This window comes from Macrosteles quadrilineatus, unplaced genomic scaffold (assembly GCF_028750875.1).
Source record: "Macrosteles quadrilineatus isolate MER2022 unplaced genomic scaffold, UCM_ALF_1.0 Scaffold_9__3_contigs__length_116548681, whole genome shotgun sequence".
Lineage (NCBI taxonomy): Eukaryota > Metazoa > Arthropoda > Insecta > Hemiptera > Cicadellidae > Macrosteles > Macrosteles quadrilineatus.
This window is the reverse complement of record NW_026542602.1, coordinates 32892637-32904872: the sequence shown is the minus strand read 5'-3', so window position 1 is coordinate 32904872 and position 12236 is coordinate 32892637. Positions and strand designations below refer to the sequence as shown.

The 12236-nt window shown below is 35.3% G+C and overlaps 1 protein-coding gene across 1 annotated transcript in view; it reads left to right on the top strand.

The window, feature by feature from the left end:
- LOC129003315 (uncharacterized) overlaps nucleotides 1–12236 on the top strand; it is a 298914-nt gene that overhangs the window by 175445 nt on the left and 111233 nt on the right. The window contains exons 8-11 of the mRNA XM_054431607.1: nucleotides 7837–7901; nucleotides 8523–8756; nucleotides 10622–10907; nucleotides 11884–12154. Of these exons, the coding sequence (XP_054287582.1) occupies nucleotides 7837–7901; nucleotides 8523–8756; nucleotides 10622–10907; nucleotides 11884–12154 (856 nt within the window). The remainder of the gene's footprint in view (nucleotides 1–7836; nucleotides 7902–8522; nucleotides 8757–10621; nucleotides 10908–11883; nucleotides 12155–12236) is intronic.

Below are 12236 nucleotides of genomic sequence, written 5' to 3'. Positions count from 1 at the left end.
TTACTAAAAGGGCCATCCTATCAGCTGTGGCAAAGATTTTTGATCCTCTAGGATTCGTTTCTCCTGTGATAATGATTGCAAAGTGCATAATACAAAGCCTTTGGAAACTGAAGCTGGACTGGGATTCGGAAATCCCAACTAACTTGAAGACTCTATGGAATGACTTGACTACTCAGCTAGAGAACCTGCAACATCTTAGTATTCCAAGATTTGTAACATCTTACAAACCATACAAATTGCAAATAGTAGGATTTGCTGATGCTTCAGAAAAAGGATATTGTGCTGCACTGTATCTGAGAGTTATTAGTGACAAAATAATTACAAACCTTCTAACAGCCAAAACTAAGTTAGCCCCAATCAAGACACTGTCTATCCCACGCTTAGAGTTGTGTGGAGCCTACCTGCTTGCAACAATATTCCACTCTGTTATGGAAACCCTCAGCCAATTTGCCAGTAATCAGTTTCAGAAGCCTATTTTCTTCACTGATTCTTCAATTGTCTTAGGATGGCTAAATACACCAACTTACAAGCTTAAAGTTTTTGTAGCAAACAGAGTTGCACATATCTCAGAACATACTCCTGTTTCATCGTGGAGACATATTAAATCAGAGGAAAATCCAAGTGACCATGGTTCTAGAGGACTTTTACCAGATAAACTAACTAACTGTGATCTATGGTGGCATGGCCCTAAGTGGATGAATATGCCTGAAGATAAATGGCCAGAGTCTACAGTACAGTTCCAGCAGCAGCCCCTACCTGAAGTGAAAGCTGAACCACAAGTGCTTGTCTCAAATAGTACTGAGCCAGAGCTTATCAAGATGATGGAAAACTATTCTTCATACTACAAACTTCTACGTGTAATATCTTGGATCAGAAGATTTATCTACAATTGTCAAGCTAAACTACACAGTACTAGTCGTCTTAAAGGACCCCTTCAGCCTAAGGAAATTCAAGAGTCCTTACTATCCTGCATCAAGAAAATTCAATCACACTTTTTCTCTATTGATGGCGACAGAAGATGTGCAACTGCTGTCCTCAATAAGTTTCATAAACTTACCCCTTTCTTTGACAAACTGGGGATACTCAGGGTGGGCGGCAGGCTAAATAATGCAGCTATCCCAGAAGATCAAAGACACCCAACCCTTCTGCCAAAGTGTCATTTCACCTTATTGTTGGTAGATTATTACCATAAAATCTACCTACACCCAGGACCCAACTTGCTTCAAGCTCTGATTCAATTACGATTTTGGATACCATCACTGAGAAATATTGTCCGTCAGCGAACCTTCAAATGTCTAAGGTGCTTCAAGCTAAAGGCTGAAACCTTTTCCCCGATGATGGCTGATCTTCCTTCGCCACGAGTGAATGTAAGCCGAGCATTTTTACATGTTGGTGTTGACTTTGCTGGACCTTTGACTATGAGAGAGTCGTTAAGAAGAAAAGCAACCACTGCCAAGACTTACATCTGTGTTTTTGTCTGCATGGCTACTAAAGCTTTGCATTTAGAGCTGGTAACCGCACTCTCAACAGATGCCTTTATGGCTGCTTTCAGACGTTTTATTTCTAGAAGAGGTCTTCCTGAACAAGTGTATTCCGACTGTGGAACCAACTTCAGAGGAGCAGCTAATCGTCTTCGAGAGCTGGGAATATGGTACTCCAATCAGACTACACAAGAAGAAATTCTACAGCAAACTACTAAACTGGATGTAAAATGGAATTTCAATCCTCCCTACTCCCCACACTTTGGTGGACTGTGGGAGTCGGCAGTTAAATCAACAAAGACACATTTGAGGAAGATAGCTGGAGAAACTGCTTTGACTTATGAAGAGTGGTCAACCTTGCTCACCCAAGTAGAAGCAGTTCTGAATTCAAGACCACTTTGTCCTTTGTCAGCTAGTCCAGAAGAAACTAATTTTCTTTCTCCAGGACACTTTCTTGTTGGATGTCCTCTTGTTGCTCCTCCCGAACCTTCTCTTCTTGATCTTCGAGAAAACGTTCTTACAAGATGGCAACTAGTCCACAAGATGGTTCAACATTTTTGGAAGAGGTGGCGAGTGGAATACTTGAACATCCTGCAAGCGAGAGGAAAATGGACAAGATCTTCTACAAACCCTAAAATCGGAGACTTGGTTCTTCTTAAGGATCAAAATGTACCTATCTTGCAGTGGCCTCTTGGAAGAATCATCAAGACTCACCCAGGCAGTGATGGAATTGTTCGAGTGATGACTGTCAAGACCAGTGACTCTGAATTCCAACGTCCAGCTGTGAAATTGGTACCTCTTCTTTCAATCAATTCTGACCCTTTTAAGTAAGATGCTAGAAATTTCCTTTGAAATTTCGGTGGGCGGTATGTTTGAGCATTCTCAAATTAGGTCTAAACTTAAAATTATTTTAAATAAAATTATACTTGTTTTGTCATTTAAATAATAGATATTTAAATGTTTTGTGTGCAAATAAATCACTGCACTTTTTGGTTCAATTCAGAATAATATTTTAAGTGAGTTCATAAAATAAAATTGTATTAAGTTAAGCCAGACAGAGAGAGAGAGAGAGAGATAGGCAGACAATGCAGAGGAATGTGCTGCGTATCCTGCTTATCAGTTCCAGCCGACATGATATAGACTGACCAGTGGTTTTTCCTGTACACTTCTCCAACTCACTCAGTTACTATGCAGTCTTCATGTGAATCAAACATTATGAGGGTCTCTGAATCCCTCTAATTATTTTACCATGGGTCTCAGTATCCCATATTAAATCATCAATTATTGACTCTATTGTTTCAACAGAAGTTTTATTTAACCGTGAGGAACATTCACCAGAAGTTTGTGTGCACACAGTGTTATATTTTATTTTCTCAAGAAGTGTTAATCTCCATTACTTGGTATTAACGAACATTCATTAATTTCTTCTCTTCGAGGTCGTGAGTACATCTCTACACATCATTCCTCTCTGTCTATTCCAATTTGGACTTAAATATCTCATCAAGAGAATAGTTTTGATTTGATTTGTAAAGGGTTAATTTAATTTTGTATCATTATAATATTTTCTGAACTCAAATGAATTTATTATTTTTCCAGTAGGTAGTAACTCACTGTTTAGACAGATCAATAAACTTGATTTCTACTATATTAACAAATATCTATTGAACCAGCAATTATTCAGTTTGGTAGCAAAGTCAGGAATTTAATTTTTTAATTCCCCTTTGTTCAAACAGATTTATAGAAACGTGCCAAAACTATACTGAATAACATCCCTGTGAAGTGTGAAATCCTTAACTGATTAAACATAATATTTCAACTAAAAGGTTGTTTCTTTCAAACCACCTTTAAGTTCAACAGAAGTGATTGGTCTTAATGACATTTTGTTTACACCATTTCTTTTCAATCCAAACAATTAAAAAATAAAATTTTTATAGGTTCTATTTTATTGAAGACATAAACTAAAGAATGCATCCTTGTAGACCATCATAACTAATTAAGGTAGGCCTACTTTGTAATTTTATGGTAGGGGTTTCTGTCAGAACTACAAACATATGTTTGTCATCCTGGGTTTCTGTGATACCGTATTCACAATTTCGATGGTTTATTCCATACAGGTTATTCGTGGGTGTATTGCTGTTTTTTTAACTTGAAGGGCAATTGTACAATACAGATAACTACAAAATAAAGTCCGTGTTTACACATATACATAGTACACACATATACATAAAAAGTTAAATATTTTTTTCCACAATCTCATAACTTTTTGGATTACTGTACTAAAACGTAATTAAAAGTAATTAAAAGTAATTAAAAAGTATTAAAAAGTACCTGTGACATTAAAGGCACATTGGACGATAAAACGTTTAAGTTTTATTTTGGACGTAAAAGGTAAAAAAACTTATTAAGAGTTAACCCTGAGTGTATTTCATACTTTAGAAACAATAAAACCTTAGTCCCAGAAGTAGTTGGCTCTAGCGGAGTTATTAAATTAACTGCAACACTCTGTGGGTATATTTCACAGATGTACACGGTGGCTTATGAGATTATATATAGCAACCACAATACGTGTTGTAGACTTATTAAATCATAGTCAACTTGGATATAAGCCAACAGCAGACAATGTAATGGATTTATAAATAAAGGTGATGTGAGAAAACATATTACATAATGTTATATTAATATGTGATGATTAATTTTTTAAGCTTAAGTATAATTTTAAGCCTACAATATCTTACCCGAGAAAATTCTTTATGTACTTCAAAAAGATGTATGTAAATAATTTATAATGGTTTTCTATAGTTTTTTTAAGCCTTTGTAGAAATTTTACTCGAAATAGATTATCTACTAGTTATTATATAATTTATTTTTGTAAAAAAATACAACCGACTTCAAACGCTCTAAAAAGAATGAAATAATTTCATTAAAGTAAACTTTTGTATTAGGCAAGGTCACGTATTTTAAATCGGCGCGGCTCTATGTTGATTTTTGATACAAAGTTGAAATAGGGTGTCCATATTGCAGGTGACTATCTATAACTAAAGGTGTTAACCTGCATGTCTTTTTCATAGTTATGCGTTAAGTGTTATTTTATTACCGTAATCAGAGATCGGCATTATAGTGGTATTAACGAGAATCTTTAAAAAGATTATAACGCATTTAAATGTTTCTAACTTGGAAAAGTAACGTTTTAATTCTAAACTAGCTTCTTTTCCCTATCATAATATCAAACTAAATTATTTTCCTATTCATATAGAACATTTGTGTGTGTTATTTTCATAATGCATTTATTCTGAATTAAACATAAAATACAAGAAAATATTTCCTTTAATATATAAACAAAACAGTTCAGTATGTTTTTTATATATTTATGTTATCCAGCTACTATTTATTGATTTTCAAAATACACACACAATATTTAATTTCAATCATATTTACAGTTTGAGCCGCGCCGACGTTATTATAAAATACTGATCTGTTTAATTAATCTAAAGAAACATTATTTTTTTAAGGTAAATATAAAATTAATAACTAAATTTTAGCAAAAGTTTAAGTTTAAAACAATTTTTATTTGAGACTATGTTTAAATTGTCGCAAGTAATGTGATGCACCAGTGTCCTTTACCACCCGCCACATCTTTGCTAGGTCACGATTTGGCTACAAACTGCACTGATTCGCTATCTAGCTCGACAACATTTTGGCGATAAAAAACTGCTGTGGTGGTTTCCTACACATTACACATTGCATCTTATATTAGGTCTAGGTCAACCTAGAATAAAATATAGACAGCTATAAGAATAGCTCTTTGTGTTGATGGAATAGTTTTTGTATTTAATTCTACGCTTTTTGAATGTTCTTATCTTTGTTAATCATATTTTTCTCACATAACTTCAAACATTGCAACATTTAGTATAGTGTGAAAATATTTTGGCATAGTATTGAGTAGTAAGCATAGTGTAGTGGCATAGTGTAGGGTTTGTATGTATAAATTGTCTATAAACATAGATCTGCAAAGTTTGGTGAAGCTGCTCCTAATTTCATCACTAAATTTCTTGTTGACGCACAAGTTTTCTTTTTAATACTACAACTCAATAACTCACAATTTATTGACCTTTGATGTAAAAGACCTATATAGTTTCAAAACAAGTATATTTACATGGCCCCAAATAAAAAATTAAGATGAAATTGCGTATAAGGTCATGGGAAAATAGTAGTTTGAACCTTTTACAACAGGAAAATAAACTTACAAACCACAAAGAAATATTTTATGACAAAACGTACATCGTCAACACAGGATGAAATGCCTGTTTGTGCAGACCACACAATCCACTGTGACAAAATCAATATAAACACAGCGCTACCGTGTGTTGTTATCAGACGTATCCTCTTATCAGCTCATGCGATCTAACTGATTCTGCACACTGCTATCTAGTGTTATCAAGCTTATCTGAGCGGCTGAAAGTGAAACAAAATCAATGGCAATGTAAAAACTTGAGCTACTAAACTACATCTTCTGGTATTAAATTTATTTTGTTATTAATTTATACAAGGTAACGGATCCTGCACGTTATCTTTTGTTATTAAGCTTATCTGTGAAAGTGGCATGGGTAAAATGGGATCAATATAGGCTTCATGTTTATGGAGTTACCCAATTTATTATGTTATCAGGTTGTACAATCTAGCTGATTCTACAAAACATTGTCTAGTTTTCAACTTTGTCTGTGTATATGCATAAGGGACGAAATAATATAACCTTGACACTATAGTTTATGTGTCCATCAAACATATTCTGTTATTTGATTTTACATTCTGATTTTGCGCATTTTCTTAATTGTTTAGCTGTAAGGAGCTGTATGTATAAGCTAAACATATAGTTTGTGGTGTTAGCAAACATTTCATTATGCATACAATCTGATTCTGTCCACTGGTTTAAAGCTCAGTCAAAGTGAATAAAACTAAATCTATTCACTGTAAATTAAACTAAACACCACATAACAGTATAATATGTGAATTTATAACATACTTCCTACCATCAGGGTGTACAAACAATCTTAATAAAACTCTGTACATTGATTGACAAATTGTATCATCAAGCACTCGTTTAGATGGGTAGAACTAATTCCAATACATACCGACACACAGCTTGTTGTATTTGAAACATACAGTGTTCCCAGTTGGTACAATCTACAGGATTCTCCTCGCTGTCGCCCTGTTTCATACAGCCCACACATCCTTTGAGCTAATGAGCTTTAAATATGTATGACCTCATTCAAGAAGTGCATTCATATGTTTGGGGATACCGAGATATTACATTGATTTAGTTAAACAAGTAAAAAAAATATATAGTGGTCAGGTCATGTTTTATTAGTTTTTGTTTACGTTTACAATTGTTGGAAAAGATATTTTGTAGCTATAGCTTTGTGGATCTATGGCAATCAAAATCATTTTGTTTTTACATTACTATCGTTCACGATGGTTGTGGTGAGTTAGCGCCTTTTTCACTAAACCACGTAAAAAATGAACAGGACAGAATAATTGTGATGATGTCCTTTCACCATTAAAATTAAATATGAATCAAAATATTTTTGTTTACTTTTAGTTTATCTAACATATTAGTCAACAACTTACCCGTTATATTAGTACCGAATTGTTTTATAATTCAGTGGCACCTTGTGGCACTAAAATGTTAATAATATTTACCAAAACACATAATAACAATCATGGCTACCTTCAAAATATCCATTAGGTAAACATATCAGTTATAACTCAAGTTAAGCCCGGTTTTCCAATATAGATTTATGTAATCACCCGTGCTTGGGAAGTTTAACACACCTCAGAGGATAACTAATATATGAGTTTGACGTGAAGATTAGTTTATGTAAAGCAAATTACATGATTCGTGTAAAAATCTCAAAACTTGGATTGTCTGTATACGGAACAACCGGTATATATTTGTATAAGTAAGTAAAAACAAAAGGTGTTTCCGCGTATTAAATAAACAACCACTCCTAACCCAGCCTACTATTGGTCTATAAGAAAAAGAGTATATTAAAGTAATTAGTAAGGTAATTAGTGGGTACACTGTGTATAGTTACATTTTAATGATCTGAAATGCAAGTTTAAACTAAGGATGATCATTATTGAGGTCACAGATTCATGTTTAGACTCATGGCTTCGAAATATCGGTATCCTTCATCGTTTAGACATTACAGAATAAGACAGAAACCACCATGTCTCTTTTTAAAAACCTATTAATACAACATTTATGTTTTTTTACTAATTTTTTAAATTTAGAATGTGTTGGTGTAAGAAGGTTTATCGCTGTCATTCTTCTTACATTTAATTTGTTGTGTTTCAGAATACGGTACAGAAAACAAGAAGACACTGTGTTCGAAACTTTCTTTCACGTCCCAATACTGAAAGGTGAAGTAATTGACCATTTCCAAAAATTAAGTATATTTTTATTCAACACATATCGAAGCTTACAACTTGTTTATTGACTGTGGAATAGGTAATGCAATTTATTCAGTAACGTTTGTTTGTGTTATTGTATAGTAGTTGGGACAATCCATCTTACAGATAAAGAAAACGATTTTTTTTATCTTTCACTTCTTATGCGCTTAATTGCTATACTATCTGTAATATTGATGTTATTATTTTTCGCTACAGCTTTAATAATCACAACTTACATCAGTCTGTTTGTCCAAACTTTAATTTGTTGATTTCTCTGTTTTCGACTGTTTGTGTCAGCCTCATTAGACATCTGTACGGACTTGAATTACTGTCTAAAAACATTTCTGAATTAATTCAAATGCATAAACTGGCTACTTTGACGGGACGCAGAAGTGTTAGCTTATTCTACGGGTCTTAATCATTATGCAAAATTGTACGTTTTTAAACCACACACCACATAAAAAGCAGGATGACATATGACGATTTACACGACGGTTTGTAAACAATATTGGTTATACACTTGTCATATTCTCTTGTTGAATAACTCAGAGAAAAAAACTTCTGTTAGATGTATAATTTATTCTTTTACAGATTGTATATTAAGACTGAATACCAAAGCAAACAACTTATCATCGACGACGCTGCCCGAAGTGTTCCGGACTCGGCCGAACTGTTCCGTTGAGTTCCCGGTAGGCGGATCCTCTCATCCTCGAGGTCCTGGTCTGGTCATCACCCTCACCCGCCTCAACATCCGCTGTTCCTCGGGTCACCTTCGGTTCATTCCTGCTGGCTCGGGAACCAGGAGGGTGACTGATAGAGGACAAGGTAAAATCTAGGTTTTTGTTGCCCACATTTAGTTATATAAAATAGCTTATAATTTATATGCATACGAAATGTGAACTATTGAGGGATTGAAACATTATTTAGGGAACATCTTTAATAAATATATACAAAAAAATTTAGCTGGCGCTTGTAGGTGTCAAAACTACTGCGGATACATGACAATAAAATACTCGTAAATTGAAGTAACTTTGATGGTTAGGATTATAGATTCATTTACAAACCTGCTGATAGATATTTATAATACTCATGTTTTTAAGTATTGGTAGATCTATTACTTATGAATTTACACGGTTAAATGTGTGTTAGTTTTCTGAAATAATAAAAATGTATTGATTTTTACTGTACGTAAAAAATACGGCTATATATAGAAATTAATTAATGGTTTTTACGGTTGCAAAAACTTCAAACATAAAATAGTTGCCAATAAATAAGATTAGCGTTCATTCGTTACGTGAAATAAGTTTTGAGTTTTGTTACAATTGAACGGTAACAAAGTTCTAAATAGTATCGAAAAAATGCTCTCAGCTCTTATTCAAAGCAATGATGCTCTAACATTTGACTACTTATCGAATGCACTGAAGGGAGGAACTTACCATTCCCACCTATTCCTGTCACTATTGCCCAATTTTTTATGCGCCATATTAAAATAAAAGGTTAACGCGTGAACAGCAAAACCCCCATTTTTCATATAAATTCCATCCCTAACCATTACAATCTTCAATACAATCGACAATAAATACAATCTTCAACTCTAACTAAACGAGTCCCTTTAATTTATTACTATACTTTCAATAAAATGAAAAGTGGTTGTGTATAAATTGGTGTAAATACTTGCTTCGTAGTAACCCAAATTGTTGCTAATGCTGCAACTAGTTCAACTTTGAAGAAGGCATATTCAGGCGTCTTGCTTGATCACTTCGTCAAAAGGTCGTCTATTCACATTAGTACATTGTACATAGTACGACCTTCGATCATAACATACTTTGACGTCTGAAGATGACTTCTTGAAATTTGAAACTATTTGCAGCATTAGCAACAATATTGATGACTATGAAGTATGTATTTACACCGTATATTCAAGGTTATCTGGAGGCTGCAACATCAAAGTTGTTGTGCATGTTAATTGTTATTGTCTACTCTTTATTCTGTGGTTTGACGTCAAGGATAAATCTTACATTAGAAAGTTGTACGTTTTGGGAAAGACGATGAACCAATTTTTTTGAAGAGAGCAGCCTACCTTAGCTTAGACATAATCAAAGGGTCAATAAAAAATGTCAAATGCAGAATTGATGGGGTTTTACCAATGAGATAATTGGTGTTCCCCATTCAGCATTAAGGTCGATTCACACATATCAGTTAAGTCACAGTTCCGTTACAGTCCAGTAACAGTTCAGTCTCAGTTGCATCCGCAATTTCTCAGTCAATAGTCCGTCAGTTGGTTTCAGTCAGTCTTCCGTCTCTAAAATTCACAGTAATTTACAGTCAACAGTTTTAAATTATATCCTATCAAGTTTTCATTGTCCATCTTGTTTATTGTTACAAACAGTACTCAAAATATAAACACAACCGTTTAAACAACAATAACACTATTTTCTAACCTTAAACCGGTCCGTCAGTCGTCCGAACAATCCAAAAGCATCGGTGGAAAGAAATCTGAAATTAACTGACGGATGCCGGTAGAGCGACTGAAGGGACTGCAACGGATAAGTGTAGATAGCGCAATAGAAAGTCCATTAAAGAATATTTTTGTTAACTGTGACTGGACTGTGACGTTCCGTAACTGATGTGTGTGAATCGACCCTTAGTGATCATACCGGCATTATCTTCAAGGTTTCCGTTTGTTCCAGCAATAGTCCTGAGGGAGCAAATCCTCTGTGGGAAGCTGGAGGAGATCCCTCTGTCGGGACGGGAGATGTACTTCCCTCAGGACCAGACTCCAGTTCGTCTCCAGGTGGTCGGGAGAGCGGTGTTCTCTCTCAACTACAGACTAGTGGACTACTGCTTCAACGTCACATACACCCAGAGAAACCTCAGCTTTGAGGTGAACCCGTCCACGGGGTTGCTGTGCAACTTTAGAATTCTCCTTCCGTACGGTCACCGAGTGTCGCTGAGCCTCCGGATTGGGAAGATCAGGTAAATAAGTTGAACTTTACAACACAACATAATTAGGAAACCTAATGAAATTAGGTAAAAATGTAAAAAGAGACTCACGCATACACACGCGATACATTTATGGTAACTGATCAGTAACTAAGCTATTCTCGTCTAACTTTGTGTGATAGTATCAGGATAATAGGGCAAGTCTGATTGACAGGCACACCACCTGATAAGATAACAGACGTACGCCTGCTGCTCTGACCACCCTCAGTCTGGGCTCAAACTCTCCCGGGTTGGCTACTTCGGTTGCTGATCTATACCATACATTGTATCGTGTGCATGTGTATCTCTTTTTAAATGTTTACTTTTATGTTATTTGTTTGACGGTCATCCAATGCGAAGATAAAGAAAAAGGTCTTTGTGCCGCCTAATGATGACACAGAAATCAAAACAAGTTGCTTAGCAAATATAATGGATTAAATAGCACGTGAATGAATGTTTTTTAATAGTAAGCAGCCTAAGCTTTATACTTTTAAACCTATGTGAAGATATGTTAGATACGTAGATTGTACATTTCCTCTCCACGATATTTGTGTATATTTGATCCTCAATAACAGAAACTCTAGTGTATTCGCATATTCGTATTCGCAATGGTTTATTTTCGAACAGTAGGATATTTATGGGGCTTAATCTTAAGTATTTGTTATGGAATTTCTTAAAATATATGTTTGTCTCTTTTATATATTTCAGCGTATTTACGTTCGAAAATATGTTGATGTTGATGTTAATGTCAAATGTATAACGACCGGTGTGAGGTGGCGTTAAATCATCATCAAATAGCCATACGAAAGATGGTAAATTTCTGCTACAATTCGTTCTTCGTGACGTTCCAATCCAGAGCTGATAACCTACTGGACTGACGCTGTTTTAGGACTTCGTCCTCTTCTAACGATCATGAGGGGCTAAGGAGTATATTGCATATCAATTTCAATAATTACCGTATTTATTTCAGCTCGGACTCGTCCACCTTGGAGACTCCCCGCCAGACAGCAGAACGTCTTGGCGTAACAACTCTACAGCCGGAAGACCCCGACCCACCGTGCGGGGGGTTCCAGGTGCGCCTCTGGGACGGACCCACCTCTTGGACCCACTGTGCCGTGGGAGGCGACCCTGTCAGGGAGCTTCACGTCATCTCTAGAGAGAACAGAGTGGAACTGAGGGTGACGTCAAGACCACTCAGGGACCCACTGACGTCACTCAGGATCGTCTATGACTCTGTAGCGGTAGGTTTGTTTTTGCTAAAGCAGATTGAAGAAGTTAATTTTGTAATTGTGGACGATAAATTTGTTTTACTAATAAACACAA